Source organism: Salvelinus namaycush, chromosome 19 (assembly GCF_016432855.1).
Source record: "Salvelinus namaycush isolate Seneca chromosome 19, SaNama_1.0, whole genome shotgun sequence".
In the NCBI taxonomy this organism is placed as follows: domain Eukaryota; kingdom Metazoa; phylum Chordata; class Actinopteri; order Salmoniformes; family Salmonidae; genus Salvelinus; species Salvelinus namaycush.
Window position 1 is genome coordinate 23,048,632 of NC_052325.1, and position 17,643 is coordinate 23,066,274.

Here is a 17,643-nt window from a genome sequence, read left to right on the forward strand (position 1 = left end):
TGTCTGCATACAACGCTGCGTTTTGGTCCAACCCTTACTCCTCCTCCTCATCCGAGGAGGAGGCATTAGACAGCCGTTACAGAATCACCCACCTAACCAGGACCAAGCAGCGGCAGCAGGAGAGGCTGCACTATTTGGAGAAATGGACATGGGAGGACGACCTAGACGGTAAAGGACCCTGGGCAGAGCCAGGGGAATATCGCCGCCCCAAAGAAGAGCTGGAGGCAGCGAAGGCGGAGAGGCGCTATTATGAGGCGCTCGCACGGCAGAGCGGCTGGAGGCCCGAGAGGCAGCCCCAAAAATTTCTTGGGGGGAGGCACACGGGGAGTGTGGCAGAGTCAGGAGTCAGACCTGAGCCAACTCCCCCTGCTTACCGTAAGGAGCCGGTGAGGGCGGAATTGGAGGTGAGTGACGCAGAGACTGTGAAGGATTTAATGGGGAAATTGGAGGAGAGAGTAATGAGGGATGTACTGGTTTGGTGCATGAGGCACGACATCCGTCCGACTGAACGTGTCGGTGAGTTGATGTCACCGGGAACAGCTCTCCATACTTGTCCTAAGGTGCGTGCTAGCCGTCTGGTTAAGACAGTGCCTACACCACGCACCAAGCCTCCTGTGCGTCTCCAGAGTCCTGTGCGTCCTGTTACTGCTCCCCGCACTAGCCCTGAGATGCGTGTTCCCAGCCCGGTACCACCAGTTCCGGCACCACGCACCAAGCCTCCTGTGCGTCTCCAGAGCCCTGTTCCTCCTCCACGCACTAGCCCTATGGTGCGTGTCTCCAGCCCATTACCACCAGTGCCTACACCACGCACCAAGCCTCCTGTGTGTCTCCAGAGTCCTGTTGCTGTTTCCCACACTAGCCCTGAGATGCGTGTCCCCAGCCTGGTACCACCAGTTCCGGCACCACGCACTAGGCCTAATGTGCGTCTCCAGAGCCCTGTACGCACTGTTCCTTCTCCCCGCACTCGCCCTGAGGTGCGTGCCCTCAGTCCGGTACCACCAGTTCCGGCACCACGCACCAGGCCTATAGTGCGCTTTGAGAAACCAGTGTGCCCTGTTCCTGCTCCCGGCACTAGCCTGAAGTTGCGTGTCCTTAGCCCGGTACCTCCAGTTCCGGCACCACGCACCAGGCCTACAGTGCGCCTCAGCCGGCCAGAGTCTGCCGTCTGCCCAGCGGCGCCTGAACTGCCCGTCTGCCCAGCGGCGCCTGAACTGCCCGTCTGCCCAACGGCGCCTGAACTGCCCGTCTGCCCAACGCCGTCTGAACTGTCCGTCTGCCAAGCGCCGCATGAACTGCCTGTCTGTACTGAGCCTTCAAAGCCGCCCGTCTGTACTGAGCCTTCAAAGCCGCCCGTCTGTCATGAGCCTTCAGAGCCATCTGCCAGACAGGAGCCGTCCGCCAGACAGGAGCCGCTAGAGCCGTCCGCCAGACAGGAGCCGCTAGAGCCTTCCGCCAGACAGGAGCAGCCAGAGCCTTCCGCCAGACAGGAGCAGCCAGAGCCTTCCGCCAGACAGGAACAGCCAGAGCCTTCCGCCAGACAGGAGCAGCCAGAGCCTTCCGCCAGCCAGCCATGAGCAGCCAGAGCCGCCAGCCAGCCATGAGCAGCCAGAGCCGCCAGCCAGCCATGAGCAGCCAGAGCCGCCAGCCAGCCATGAGCAGCCAGAGCCACCAGCCAGCCATGAGCAGCCAGAGCCGCCAGCCAGCCATGAGCAGCCAGAGCCGCCAGCCAGCCATGAGCAGCCAGAGCCGCCAGCCAGCCATGAGCAGCCGGAGCCGCCAGCCAGCCATGAGCAGCCAGAGCCGCCAGCCAGCCATGAGCAGCCAGAGCCGCCAGCCAGCCATGAGCAGCCAGAGCCGCCAGCCAGCCATGAGCAGCCAGAGCCGCCAGCCAGCCATGAGCAGCCAGAGCCAGCCAGCCAGGATCCGCCAGAGCCAGCCAGCCAGGATCCGCCAGCCAGTCCGGTGCTGCCCCTCAGCCCGGAGCTGCCCCTCAGCCCGGAGCTGCCCTTCAGCCCGGAGCTGCCCCTCAGCCCGGAGCTGCCAGTAGTCCAGAGTTGCCCCTCTGTCCTAAGCTACCTCTCTGTCCTGAGCTACCTCTCTGTCCTGAGCTACCTCTCTGTCCTGAGCTACCTCTCTGTCCTGAGCTACCTCTCTGTCCTGAGCTACCTCTATGTCCTGAGTTATCTAGGGGGGACCGGTGTTAAGGTTCCTAGACCAGGGTCGGGGGCGAGGATCGCCACTCAAAGGACGCTAAGGAGGGGGACAGAGACAATGGTGGAGTGGTGTCCTCGTCCTGCGCCGGAGCCGCCACCGTGGACAGATGCCCACCCAGACCCTCCCCTTGAGGTTCAGTTTTGCGGCCGGAGTCCGCATCTTGGGGGGGGGGGGGGGGGGGGTACTGTCACGTTCCTGACCTTATTTGCCTTTGTTTTACTTTGTTTAGTTGGTCAGGACGTGAGCTGGGTGGGTAGTCTATGTTATGTGTTTCTATGTTTAGGTTCATTGGTAATTAGCCTTATATGGTTCTCAATCAGGGACAGGTGTTTGACGTTTCCTCTGATTGAGAACCATATAAAGGTAGGCTGTTCACACCGTTTGTTTGTGGGTGATTGTTCCTGTGTCTGTGTCTGTTGCACCACACGGGACTGTTTCGTTTGTTTGTTCGTTTGGCTAGTCTTACCTGTTCGTGCGTTCTTCGTGTTTATGTAAGTTCTCAAGTTCAGGTCTGTCTACGTCGTTTTGTTGTTTTGTATTTTCCAAGTGTTTTTCGTGTTCGTCTTGTCTTCATTAAATATCAATTATGTCTGCATACAACGCTGCGTTTTGGTCCAACCCTTACTCCTCCTCCTCATCCGAGGAGGAGGCATTAGACAGCCGTTACAGTAGTATATATTATAGTAATTAATGTAGTGTTTTTAGGCTTGTAGAATACTGTAGTACTGCAGTATTGGTGATGACATTACTGTAGTATTTACTATAGTGCTTTTGTTTTATTATCTTTGATTTAGAAGTGGAGGACATCTACTTTCAGGAAACCTACTTAAGAAATACTAAAATAGCAAATTTTCAGCTCTTTTCTATAAGCTGTAGGGAACACAATATTTAGTCTATACTTGGCATGTACGTTTCTCACTTACTGTATGAGTGGCACAAATTGCGATATTGGGGAGGGGAATGGGCAGGGTATATGCAAATTAAATACTTTAGTTTATACTCTAGTTAAAAAAGTGTTTTGTTTTTACGGACTGTAGTTTTTTTGGGAACATTACCGTAGTATTTAATACAGTGTTTTTTGTGTGGATAATACCGTAGTATTTACTATAGTATTCTGCATTATAATACAACATTCTATAGTAGGTACTACACATGATCGAGGGACTCTACAGTGTGTAGTATAAGTACTGTAGTATTCTATAGTAAACTGTAGTATTTTTTAATGTGGTGGCTGCGGTGGCAATAGACATCACATGCCAGCGCCTCAGAGAAGTCAATCTGAATGGCTGGCCAAAATTGTCAACGGAGCTTCCCCAAGACGTGCGCCCCTATTATGGCTTTAAAGAATAGTTTACAGTACAGAATGGGATAGTACTGCGGGGTCAAAGGCTGCTGAATTCTATACAGGCCAACTGCATCAAGGGAACCCAGGGGCTGAGACAACAAAATGTAGAGCAAGAGAGACTAGGTACGGGCCCTCAATGTATGCTGACATAGAGAGGGAGGCTGTGCTCCCTGTAATGCTCTTCAACCACATTAGGCTAAGGAGCTAATTCTGTTGCATGACATACCTGAACTTCCCTGGTCGATGACTGCTGCAGACATGTTCGGATGGCAGGGTAAGATGCACTTGGTCCTGGTGGACTCGTTTTCAGGCTGGTTTAAACTGGACTACCTTGTCAGATATGAGGAGCACCACTGTGATTTGAAAACTGAAGAGGCTGTCCATGGGGTTCCCCAGTGTCTGATGACAGACAATGGAACCCTGTTTGTGTGTACAACTTTTAAGAATTTTGCCTCAACATGGGATTTTGAACTCATTCAGTCAAACGGGTTGGCGGAGCGTTGTGCATTCAGCAAAAAGAGGCCCAATATCCATGCTGCTTTGCTTTCCCGGGAAGGCTTGCTGTCTCCTGCGTAGAGACAGCTACGTTGCCACCTCAGAAGGCGCAAACTATGTGAGGAACCGTCGGCACCTGTTGCTGGTGCTAAGAACTGGACCCTGAGCACAAAACTGTGGGGGGAAAAGGGGAGAGTACAGGGAAAAGTGAAGGAAAAAGAGAAAAAAGTGAACCTGTCCCACTTCCCCTGACACTGAAGCTGTGTCTGAAACAGTTTGACCTGAGCCAGCTCTCCTAGCTGGCGATAGTCACACCGTATGGGAGGACAAGCAAGCCCAATCCCAAGTATGGCCACTATGTTCATTCCAAAGCAATAAGACAGATGGGTGTTGAACAATGGCCTGTGAGATACATTGAACATTGTTGTTGTTTAAAATTAAAAGAAGGGGGATATAGATGTGCGGGGGTTACACCGGAACTAGTACACTATAAGTGGGGTGTATGGGGACATCGTTAAGTGTGACACAAGATGCACCATGTATGAAATGCTAATGGTGAAGTAAACATTGGACATTCACACCAGCAGTAACGTTGTCAGACTCCCTTATTCGCGAACGCATTACAACAGCAACATGTCCATTCCATACACAGTCTAACTCTCTTGGATTACATATGAATATTTATCTCCATTAAAGTCAAATCTCTTATTTTCACTCTCAAATGTCAACATGTGAACATTTGGAAAGCGGGACAACTGTTAGTATTCTAGCTCCAGTTTAAGGTTAGAGTTAGGTTAAGGTTAGAGTTAGGTTGAGGTTAGAGTTAGGTTAAGTTTATGGTCAGGGTTAGGTTAAGGTCAGGGTTAGGTTAAGGTTAGAGTTAGGTTAAGGTTAGAGTTAGGTTAAGTTTATGGTCAGGGTTAGGTTAAGGTCAGGGTTAGGTTAAGGTTAGAGTTAGGTTAAGTTTATGGTCAGGCATATTAGTGACTGGATAAGGTTAGGGTTAGTTTAAAAGTTAGCTAACAAAAATATGACACTCACCGAGTCAAACAAAAACATGTCTGGTGTTTCAGTAACCTGTTGTCCAACTTCCCATATACTGTAACCACATGTTGACTTCTCTTTTGTAATACTTCAACATATACTGAGGAAACAAAACATTAGGAACACCTTCCTAACATTGAGTTGCACTCCCTTTTTCCCTCAGAACAGCCTCAATTTGTTGGGCTGGACTCTACAAGGGGTCCAAAACATTCCACAGGGATGCTGGCCTGCTGGCTCATGTTGACTCCAATGCTTCCCACAGTTGTGTTAAGTTGGCTGGATGTCCTTTGGGTGGTAGACCATTCTTGATACACATGGGAAACTGTTGAGCATGAAAATCCCAGCAGCATTGCAGTTCTTGACTGCAATCCATGTTTCAATTGTCTCAAGGCTTAAAAACCTGGTTACGGGATTTACCAGGATTTACCGCCCAAAACCAGTCCCTTTTCCCGGGATAAATAACTGTGAGAAACCAGTAAATTATAATAAATTATTTATATGAACAGCATGGCGTGAAATGGAACAGTTAAATTCCATGTGATGTCTTTTCTAACGCCTCTGCATGAATCATCAACCCTCAGGGTGGGGACAGACAGCCCATCTCAGTATGGAGTGCAGTTCACTATGCATGTGTAGACCTATCATCTCATCTTGGTAACTTTTTTTTCTTGTGACATGTAGGCCTACATTTGCTGCAGCGTAGCCTATGCTATAGTAATATAAAGACCGAATACACGTCTAATTTACCCATCTCCATCTGGCATTCGGGGGTCACCTTGTTATTTAATTATGAAGATGTTTTCATAATTAAAGATAATTAAAGATGTTTTCATAAATAATTAAGAGTTTTAGAACAGCCTATAACTCCAATATCTATCATTGCTTTAAATCAGTGCACAGCTGAGCACTCTCTCACAGAAAAGCTAGACTAGAATAGCTTGCTAGACATCATTTTTTTTTCTTCTTGTATTTCTTATATCAATAAAAAATTTGAAGAGGGACGCAACCTCTTTTTTGCTGAATGTTAAATACAGCAGCCAATAGAACTCACGGATGTAGCAATTATTTATTCAGAACCATAGCCATTCAATCTTCATGAAGAGAAGTGAAAGCCTTCTGCATCTAATTCTAGTCCTATATTATTATTATATTATTCAAGGTTGTCATTTGAATGATGAAGATCAGGACAATGAAACGTATTTCATATAACTGTTGAAAGCGAGAAAGGAATGAAGCAACAACAGAGAGAGAAAGAAGAGGTAGGCTAATAACATTTGGGGAAACATTATGAAAGGTACAGTTGAAGTCGGAAGTTTACATACATACAGTCATTAAAACTCATTTTTCAACCACTTCACAAATTTCTTGTTAACAAACTATAGTTTTGGCAAGTCGGTTAGGACATCTACTTTGCGCAAGACACAAGTCATTTTCCAACAATTGTTTACAGACAGATTAATTCACTTTATCACAATTCCAGTGGGTCAGAAGTTTACATACACTAAGTTGACTGTGCCTTTAAACAGCTTGGAAATTTCCCTAAAATTATGTCATGGCTTTAGGAGCTTCTGATAGGCTAATTGACATAATTTGAGTCAATTGGAGGTGTACCTGTGGATGTATTTCAAGGCCTACCTTCAAACTTAGTGCCTCTTTGCTTGACATCATGGGAAAATCAAAAGAAATCAGCCAAGACCTCAGAAAATAAATTGTAGACCTCCACAAGTCTGGTTCATCCTTGGGAGCAATTTCCAAACGCCTGAAGGTACCACGTTCATCTGTACAAACAATAATACGCAAGTATAAACACCATGGGACCACGCAGCCGTCATACCGCTCAGGAAGGAGACGCGTTCTGTCTCCTAGAGATGAACGTACTTTGGTGCGAAAAGTGCAATTCAATCCCAGAACAACAGCAAAGGACCTTGTGAAGATGCTGGAGGAAACAGGTACAAAAGTACAAAAAAGACTACGGTTTGCAACTGCACGTGGGGACAAAGATCATACTTTTTGGAGAAATGTCCTCTGGTATGATGAAACAAAAATAGAACTGTTTGGCCATAATGACCAGCGTTATGTTTGGAGGGAAAAGGGGGAGGCTTGCAAGCCGAAGAACACCATCCCAACCGTGAGGCCCGGGGGTGGCAGCATCATGTTGTGGGGGTGCTTTGCTGCAGGAGGGATTGGTGCACTTCACAAAATAGATGGCATAATGAGTGAGGAGAATTATGTGGATATATTGAGGAAACATCTCAAGACATCAGTCAGGAAGTTCAAGCTTGGCTGAAAATGGGTCTTCCAAATGGACAATGACCCCAAGCATACTTCCAAAGTTGTGGCAAAATGGCTTAAGGACAACAAAGTCAAGGTATTGGAGTGGCCATCACAAAGCCCTGACCTCAATCCTATATAAAATGTGCGGGCAGAACTGAATAAGTGTGTGCGAGCAAGGAGGCCTACAAACCTGACTCAGTTACACCAGCTCTGTCAGGAGGAATGGGCCAAAATTCACCCAACTTATTGTGGGAAGCTTGTGGAAGGCTACCTGAAACGTTTGACCCAAGTTAAACAATTTAAAGGCAATGCTACCAAATACTAATTGAGTGTATGTAAACGTCTGACCCACTGGGAATGTAATGAAATAAATAAAAGCTGAAATAAATCATTCTCTCTACTATTATTCTGACATTTCACATTCTAAAAATAAAGTGAGGATCTTAACTGACCTAAGACAGGGAATTTTTACCAGGATTAAATGCCATTGCCTGCGGCTATGGAACTCTGACCTGTCCACCGGACGTGCTACCCGTCCCAGACCTGCTGTTTTCAACTCTCTAGAGACCGCAGGAGCGGTAGAGATACTCTTAATGATCGGCTATGAAAAGCCAACTGACATTTACTCCTGATTATTATTTGACCATGCTGGTCATTTATGAACATTTGAACATCTTGGCCATGTTCTGTTATAATCTCCACCCGGCACAGCCAGAAGAGGACTGGCCACCCCTCATAGCCTGGTTCCTCTCTAGGTTTCTTCCTAGGTTTTGGCCTTTCTAGGGAGTTTTTCCTAGCCACCGTGCTTCTACACCTGCATTGCTTGCTGTTTGGGGTTTTAGGCTGGGTTTCTGTACAGCACTTCGAGATATTAGCTGATGTACGAAGGGCTATATAAAATAAACTTGATTTGATTTGATTTGAATTGTGAAAAACTTTAAATGTATTTGGCTAAGGTGTATGTAAACTTCCGACTTCAACTGTATATATGCGTCAGCCTGCTAATTATACAAATAAGCCCAATTATATTTCAAAATTAAAATCTAATTCGCTAGCCAATACTTCTACCTTCATAGGTAACATGTGCTGCACCAGTTTCGCATGTTCTCTTCTTCTTTATCATGGTTTGAATGATGTGCGTAATTCCAGTCCATATAATACAGTATAATGCAATACAGTACAGTAATACAGTTGACACTCAAAATGTTTAGCCTACTGAAGCTTGTTTAATGTATTTACCCAAGAGAGCATATATAGCTTGCTACATCTATTTGCTTTTATGTTTTTCTGTCGTGCGTAATGTGCCTATATCACATATGTATTGGATAAAGGCACAATCATTTGGGCTTCTTTGGGCTTGGGCTCATTAAATGTTGTTAAAGTAGGGCTCATAACATGTATTTAATATATGGCACATCAGGCTCAGGTAGCATCAGATTTGAATGCTCATGCTGATTAAAGCTCTAATCAAATCTTGACATTTATATGATTTATAATACTTTATAATGATTTATAAAGCTTTAGAATTACATTTCCGGTTTTGGCGGGAAATACCGGGTTACCGGAGAGAAAAAGGGATTTATTCTCGGGATGGAACCCTAACCAGAACATCTCTCAAACCTAGAGTACAATCGTTTTTTAAAATATGAATTGTACATCTGAAGTATGCGAGATCTGGTTGAAAGTGAAGTCTTAATGCAGTATCTGTTGATTTAAGGCTGCTACATGAAGTCTACATTATTTGACAAGTACAATACTGAACACTTGTTCTGAAGGGAGTAAAAGAGCAAAAGTCTTACAACAGATAGAAGCATATATTTATTAGGATTAGGTGAAGCTTGATGGGGGTTTAACAGGAGTCCATGATACGTCTGATGGAGCCGATTCTCATGTCCATGGGGCCCAAGCCCATATCTCTCAGGCTCCTGTACTCTCCAGGCCTCAGGTAGATCATCCTGCCTCTGAAGTGGGGCTGCTCATACATCAGCCAGTGGCCATCCATCACGTTGCAGGACTGGCAGTCTGACATACGGTAACGCCCCTGGATGGAGTCACAGTCGTCCACCATCTCGTGCATCTGACCTCCGAAGTTTTCCTTCTCGTAGATCCTCATCCTGTAATTTCCTTTGTGCTGTTTTGGGGAATTTGATTGGAATGACGTATCTATGTGTGGTAAATGAAATAAACAACACACTGAATTGAACCATGACACATTAGCTCTTCTTACCATGGGGATCATACGGCTGGACCTGATGCAGTCGCTCTGGCTCATGCCCATCAGGCGCTGGTTGTCGGGGTACTCTCCTCTTCTGACCAGCATCTGGTGTCCCATGAAGTTGGGGCGCTCGTAGACCATAAAGCAACCGTTCTCAACCCTGCAGGAGTTGCACCTGCTCAGGTGGGAGGTCAGCTCAGGGCAATCGTTGCTGGTCTCATAGGAACTACCCTGGAAGTTCTTGTCCTCGTAAAAGATGATCTAGGAAGATATGGTTTTTATAAAGTTGTTAAAATACACATCTTCAATGAGCTATGTGGTAACTCAAATATGATCACTTACATAAAAGTGAACTCCATCTAGGTGTGTTCACTCACATTTCTGTATTTTAGAATTTACATGATTTTTACTTAATAACGTATTGAATTGTTCGTGTCAGTGCAGACTTTGACCTACCCATGGAAGTCCACAATAGATATAGTTATCCTACCTTGCCCATGATTTCTCCTATCACTGACAACACTGGTACTTTGCTCACTCATCCTCCCCTGTCACTTTTATACTCAACTTGATTGCTAAATGATCTATGGTCCATTGTTTTTAATGCCTAACTCAGCAACACAGCATAGCGTGCTGTAAAGTTTGTTAAATCAGTCTGTAAATGGTTATTATTCCAGATTGTATGCATCTGGGGCAGTGCCAACTGAAACCCGCTGCTATGGGGAACAGGTGCATGGGGGCAGCGAATGTATCGACTGCTCTGTCTTTTTTTGTTTTTACCTTTATTTATACAGGTTAGTCAATTAATAACACATTCTTATTTACAGTGACGACCTGCCCAACACTTCTATAAACACCAATTACACTATATATATCTATATACACATAAATTACATTAAACATATCTATACACCCATCAATTGCACTATACACATCTATGTACACATCAATTACACTATACATATCTATATACACATCAATACATGAAAAGCAAACACAAAACACGAAAAGCAAAACACAATCATATGAAACAAACACATTCTTCAAGGGGGAGTGAAGGGGAAGTATATGGGCCACCTTGCAGACACGGATGATGGTACCAGAAATAATTTTAAGGTTAAATAGGTGTTAAAGATGCTGCGGTCAGATGAGCAGAAAGCTGCAGCAAGGAAGGATCAAGCAAATCAGCCCCAGTCGATTTTTTTTTACATCAATCTTGAGCAAGCCGTCTAATACATCGCAAGTAGAACATTGCTGAAATGAAAACAAAAATTCAAATCTGAGGGATTGGGCTGGAGAAATGTAACCACTCAAAATCATAGACAGAGCTATGGATGCGACAACGGAACATCCATGATATCAACATTATCGTTTTAACCATGTTTTGAAGCTATACAGTGTTTGTTTACATTCACATTGTTTACAAACATTGGAGTAAAACAACCTTATGTTTTTGGTTCTGATGGGGTAAGACAACTAAGCTCATAGGGCATTTCTAAGTTATATTCTTCAAGCATCATTGAGTATGTATCATTTATTTATAAGTACAAAAATGGATGTAGCAACTGTAGATTGCCCCTTTAAGTCACTAACTTTGGTTAAGGTTGGTATCCAGTGGTGTAGTGCAGGGTAAACGCAAGTAAACACAGTTTGCCCAACAGTTTACCCACCGTTTGCAGAAAAATGCATTGAAAGTATAGGGAGTGGTACTTTTTTCACCGTGACCGGCAATCAGAGTTTACCCACCTATTTTTTACCACTACATCACTGTTGGTATCGACCTACTTTGTTTTATTTAAAAATATATATATTTATATTTTTTCTTCGACCTACTTTGTTGTAATGTTTCATCTAATTGTCATGTTTTTCAATAATACTTGTCACGTTCCTGACCTGTTTTATGTTATTTTTGTATGTGTTTAGTTGGTCAGGGCGTGAGTTGGGGTGGGCATTCTATGTTTTGTGTTTCTATGTTTAGGTCACTTGTAATTAGCCTTATATGGTTCTCAATCAGGGACAGGTGTTTGACGTTTCCTCTGATTGAGAACCATATATAGGTTGGCTGTTCACACTGTTTGTTTGTGGGTGATTGTCTTCCGTGTCTGTGTATGTGCACCACACGGGACTGTTTCGGTTTGTTCGTTTGATGTAGTCTGTGCCTGTTCGTGAGTTCTTCGTGTATTTATGTAAGTTCCATGTTCAGGTCTGTCTACATCGGTTTTGTTATTTTGTAAATTCTCAAGTTTGTTTAGTTTTCATCTTGTTTAAATAAATATTCATGTCGTATCACAACGCTGCGTTTTGGTCAAATCCCTACTCCTCCTCTTCGGACGAGGAGGAGGAAAACCGTTACAATACTGTATAAAAATAGTCATATCAAACCTCAGGAACTTTATTGTATTTTAAGTCAGAAAGGCACAACACAAAATAGAATAAAATGGAAATATTTGTAATTCCTTTGGTGCCAATAATGGCACTAGGGGAGGATGGGATACCAAGCAATCTTCATTAAATCCGTTCCCAAAGTCTTCCCAACCCTGCTTATGTTGATGGTATTTGAGGAACTACAATAACTCTGTCTCTTGAAATAATTTTTTATAGTACATAATGCTTGCATTCAACACATTACTGTTGACTCCAAGTGATTTAGCTTAGACTAGGGATTATTGTACTTTAGTCCTAGGCCTGAGGGCACACACTTAATGTGTTGTGAAAAGTTTTACGAAATGTAATGTCATGTAATATTTGTAATTGTATATAACTGCCATAATGTTGCTGAACCCCAGGAAGAGTAGTTGCTGCCTTGGCAGGAACTAATTGGGATCCTTAATCAAAACAAATACAAATAGGAATGACTGCAATCCTTTTTAAATTATTTTTTTGGGGTACATTTTAAGTGTGAAGTGTTCAATGTAGGACTAACAATGAAGTTCTATTCACAATTGTGTGCACTTTCGGTGGCCAAACATGGAAAATCTTAGCAACAGGTGTCATGAGATTGCAACCCCAGGTATCACAGAGTTATTTCCTGCAACGTAGCAAAAATAGGGGCAGACCAATACTCAGTGAAGCGGCTTTTTGCTTTGCTCAGTTGGCACAGTTGGCAGTGTGCCAACCTCCATCTCTACTTCTAGGTGATGTACGAATTGTTGAGAGTTAGGAATCATAGTTAACGTTCCATGATCATCAAAGCCATAGGTAAGTCATTTACATGTTTCATTTACCACAGTATACTAACTCTTTAAAATATTATGCAAACACTACTAAAACCAATCATATTGAACCTGCTTCTGTTTACAGTAGATTACATGGTGATGACTCAGGAATTGAACACAATGTGGTTACATATGCTGTGGGCATCTAACAAAGTATAAAAGGGCAAGGGTGGCACAAGCATTTACAGTCAAGTTTAAACAACCAACAGCCACCATGACCATGGGCAGGGTAGGTGGCATTTAAACAAATGTTCATATCATTCCAACTAAATGACTGCTTTTGATGTGTGTCTACTGCAGCTTAATTATGCGTAGCTGTTGTATAGCATTCTAAAAACTTTTCTGCAGATCATCTTCTACGAGGACAAGAACTTCCAGGGTCGTTCCTATGAGACCAGCCAGGACTGCCCCGACATGTCCTCCTACCTGAGCAGGTGCAACTCCTGCAGGGTTGAGAACGGCTGCTTTATGGTCTACGAGCGCCCCAACTTCATGGGACACCAGATGCTGGTCAGAAGAGGAGAGTACCCCGACAACCAGCGCCTGATGGGCATGAGCCAGAGCGACTGCATCAGGTCCAGCCGTATGATCCCCATGGTACGGAAGAAATAGCATTTCTTCCTTTAAATTACAAAGTAGGCTTCTAAAACTGTCATACTTTGGAATTAATACAATTTAATACAATTCTCCACCAACAGCACAGAGGATCCTATAAAATGAAGATCTACGAGAAGGAGAACTTTGGAGGTCAGAGCATGGAGCTGATGGATGACTGTGACTCCATCCAGGATCGTTACCGCATGTCTGACTGTCAGTCTGCCCAGGTTATGGATGGCCACTGGCTGATGTTTGAGCAGCCCCACTTCAGAGGCAGGATGATGTACATGAGGCCTGGAGAGTACAAGAGCTTCAAGGATATGGGCATGGGGGCCAAGGGCATGAGGTTCATGAGCATGAGGCGTATCACCGACATATGCTAAATCATCTGATTGCCAATTGTTCAAATAAATGTGCAAAAACACTATTTACTGTATTTGTCTTACTTGATCATCACATACCTCTTCATTCTGAAATATAACTTACATTGTATAAGGTATGATATGACATGGTATACAACATTTATTCGATCTGTGAAAATGAGAAAATACCTAAAAGCATCAATTAAGAGGGCCAAGCACCATTGCTATCAAATATATAGCATTGCAGAGGGCATCATAAAAAAGGAGAGAACATATTGATAATAAAAGATAAATCTGTATACCTAAAGGAACAATCAACTCACTGGCTGTAGCTTGTGCTGAAAATACTTTGTCTTTAATGTATCATCTGATTGTATTGACAAGTAGATTTGTCTTTCATCTGCATAGCAATGAAATGGCATTCAATGTTTATGGGTTATTATTTCAAAGGGATGGCATATATGGAGAGAATAGTAAGGTTCCAAGCACTTAGTTTTTGGACCCTTATTGTTCAATGTAAGCTAAGCCTGGCAAACAAAACATATTTCCATTTGTTTCTTGAAGGCTAAGTGCATAGTCCAATGATCTGAGTAAAAATCTAAACAAAAAAAACAAATATATGTACACCTATTTTATAGTAGCTACAACATTTGCATTGGTATTTTTTCTCCTCTAAAGAGCTGTGCTGTCAGAAAATCTAATTTATCCATAAGTAATACAACTGTATTTGAAATAGTCTTTCATAACTTTATGCCATTTGGTCATTTTGTTTTGATCCAATGCTTATTCAAACAGTGATACATAATCTGAATGTGATTGAAATGGTATTTAAATGTTATTGATAAGTCACGTTATGTTATATTCCACTTAAAATGTGATGTTTGATTTTATAGCACATCTGAAGCAACCCCAATTTTTTTAATCAATAAATTGACTTGAATAATATAATGCTGACAAAACATATCGATGAAGTATCTCAGTAAGGGAACTAAATACCCAAGGTTTGTCTTGGGGAATCAACTACAGACAAATGGACAAATCATTTTCAGTTGTATGTTGAGAGGAACAACCAAAGTCATTCATTAAATTCTAAATAAATCTGAAAATACGTCAAAAACCATAATAATTTACAATAAAGGTGTGCAGATACAAAAATGTTCTTAGATGGTATTTTATTGCATTTCCACTACGTGTTTCACAATTGAAAAGGGCTACAAATGAAAAGATTTAACAGGATTCCATGATGAGTCTCACAGAACTATATCTCATTCCGCTTCTTCCCATCTCCCTGAGGTTTCTATACTCTCCGGGCCTCATGTAAATCATCCTGCCTCTGAAGTGGGGCTGCTCGTACATCAGCCAGTGTCCCTCCATGACCTGGGCAGACTCGCAGTTGGCCATGCGGTAACGGTCCTGGAAGGACTCACAATCCTCCATCATCTCGTGCATCTGACCTCCGAAGTTCTCCTTCTCGTAGACTCTCATCCTGAAGGATCCTCTGAGCTGTTGTGCAAAATAAATCATGCTCATAATCACCACTCCTTTACAGCTGTAATTCCAATTAAAGTGTGCCAGGTAGCCTAGCGGTTAAGAGTGTTGGGCCAGTAACCAGAAAGTCACTGGTTTTGCATCCTAGCACAGATCGGAATTTCCCAGAAGAAAATCACATTAGTTTATAAAACAACACAAGCAAGCCAAACCAATATACAGTATATAGGATATTACAGTTACAGTATGTCAATTGTAAAGTTTTTTGTCTTTAATGTATTTTTCGCTATATGTCGGACCCCAGTAAGACTAGCTGTCGTCATTGGCGTAGGCTAATGGGGAACCTGATAAATCAAATCAAGCTGGTTTAAGCAGAAATACACAGATTATAAAATATCCCCAGAGATATTGTATTGAGTTATATGGATCACTGAGCCTTTCTCCTACCTGAGGGATCATACGGCAGGAGTCATATGCATGTAGTCTGAGTACTCTCCCCTCCTCAGGAAGAACTGGTTTCCCATGAAGTTGAGGCGCTCGTACGCCATGAAGCAGCCGCTCTCCACCCTGCAGGACTGGCAGCGAGACATGTAGGAGGACATGTCGAGGAAGTCCTGGCTGGTCTCATAAGAGCGGCCATGGAAGTTCCTGTCCTTGTAGAAATGATCTGAAAGAGACCACACATCAAAGGTTCAATTCACTTTCTCAAGTTGTTTGCTGAAGTTCTGTGAAGTTTTGTTACTAATACACAGGATTAGTGTCACTAAGCTGTTGCTTTCATCATGCTTGAAAAGACAGTCACCCGACTATGTAATGATCTAATTATCCATCTTTGTTTATCTTGATCCCATTTCAAGCTGTCTGCTGTTCTTTTCCATTAGTTGAATCCCAGATGAATATGACTGTGCTGCGTTAGAGGACTGACAAGTTGACCCACATTTGGCTGATCTGTACATACCTTGCCCATGTTTGATGTTGTTTGTGGGATTCTGTCCAACGACCTGGAGCTGCCAGGGGGCTTTTATACGGACAGCAACGGGGTTTTGTTATTGACATGTTCTGGAACCTGATGAATAAGCAGGTCTGCAATCGTCATAAAATCTTTTTGTACTATCGTGACTTACCATAAAGGAGTTCCCATGGCACTGAGGACCAGCTGAAGACACACGGAGGAAGCAGGAATGTAGAGAACAGAGACCATTTCTTACCATTTAGGAGTAAACCTTTTAGGAGTCTACCGCTTAGGACTCTAATTTTTAGGAGTCTACCTTTTAGGAGTCTACCGTCTAGGAGTGCTATACAAAAACACAAAACGCTGGTTTTTATTATGATAATAATCAGCACATTTCAGGAAAGTGAGTTTAAACATTGAACTGCCAATATTATACTGAATCAATTGCTCTCTTTCTCAAGAGATATACAAACGTCAGTCCCATTTCCCACAAGTGACCTAAATATGTGGGAACTGACAGTGCAAATGTCTTTCCACAATAATAATGAAAAATATAAGTTTGTTTTACGCCATTGTTTATGTTTGTGTTGTCATGTGAGTATTTGTAAACATTCAAACCTATCATTTCAATCTCATGGACAGTCAACCCTGGCATCCATAGCTCTGTGGTTACATTTTCCCAGCCCCATCCCCCATACAAAGCCAATGTTTGTGGCTTTAATCAAGGGCATGCTTCAAAATGCCAACAGTGGTTCAAGAAATTAAAGGTGCTCTATGCATAAATCGCTCCGCCATTTCCTGGTTGCTGAAATTCTAGTAGTTCGCTTAATTTCAGTTTATGTGACAAAACAAGCAAGTATAGTGTAGAGAATCATTGTACCATCTAAACCGCTTTGAAATATATTTTGCATAAACCAAAAATATTGTATTTTTAGCTGTTTGAAGCAGATATACAAAACAAGTAAAAGACGCAGAAAGGAAAAGGGAAGCATAGAAATAGTACACAGAACAGATCTACCGCGTCTTGGCTTGCTTTCAATGAGAATGACAGATCTACAGTATAACTAAAAGAGACAGTCCATGAGAACGGCATGACAGTTTTAAACATGTTGAAGCTATACATTGTTTGTTTAGAAATAGTCAACGGAGTAATACAGCCTTAGATTCAGAGTTAATATATCTAATCACATTTTTCACATCGTTTTGTTATAGAACGGAGTCACAAAGTCCCTATATAGTCATCCAGAAACTCTCTACTCTGCACAGAGCTCAGAGGAGTTCCTTTGTCATTCTTGAAATATGTCAATACTATTTCACAATCCGAGTGAGACATTCATTGAAAGATAGTTTCTTCAATGTCATAGTGGTCACACTTGCAACCTGAGAAAATATCTTTGTTTTGGTTCGGAGTTCATGTTGTGTCATGTCATCAATCATTTCCG

General features: G+C 43.0%; 2 protein-coding genes and 1 pseudogene across 2 annotated transcripts; 1 reads left to right on the plus strand and 2 right to left on the minus strand.

Annotated features, from left to right (window-relative positions):
• Window positions 1–9,221: 9,221 nt before the first annotated feature.
• Window positions 9,222–10,086, minus strand: LOC120064239 (gamma-crystallin M3-like). Its single transcript, XM_039014672.1, has 3 exons — window positions 10,078–10,086; window positions 9,600–9,848; window positions 9,222–9,503 (listed from the first exon to the last, which is right to left on the minus strand). Exons 1-3 carry the CDS (start codon window positions 10,084–10,086, stop codon window positions 9,222–9,224), a joined length of 540 nt encoding a protein of 179 aa, XP_038870600.1.
• A 2,930-nt stretch (window positions 10,087–13,016) lies between these two features.
• On the plus strand, window positions 13,017–13,782 carry LOC120064236 (gamma-crystallin M3-like). The gene is made up of 3 exons (XM_039014669.1): window positions 13,017–13,031; window positions 13,151–13,399; window positions 13,501–13,782. The coding sequence occupies exons 1-3, from the start codon at window positions 13,017–13,019 to the stop codon at window positions 13,780–13,782; spliced, it is 546 nt and encodes a 181-aa protein (XP_038870597.1).
• Window positions 13,783–14,988: 1,206 nt separating this feature from the next.
• Window positions 14,989–16,774, minus strand: LOC120063942 (annotated as a pseudogene).
• Between the last annotated feature and the right edge of the window lie 869 nt (window positions 16,775–17,643).

Coding starts and splice junctions, on each gene's coding strand:
- LOC120064239 (XM_039014672.1), bottom strand. Junction 9,504..9,599: donor CCAGCCGTATGATCCCCATG/GTAAGAAGAGCT, acceptor TCCCCAAAACAG/CACAAAGGAAATTACAGGAT.
- LOC120064236 (XM_039014669.1), top strand. Junction 13,400..13,500: donor CCAGCCGTATGATCCCCATG/GTACGGAAGAAA, acceptor CTCCACCAACAG/CACAGAGGATCCTATAAAAT.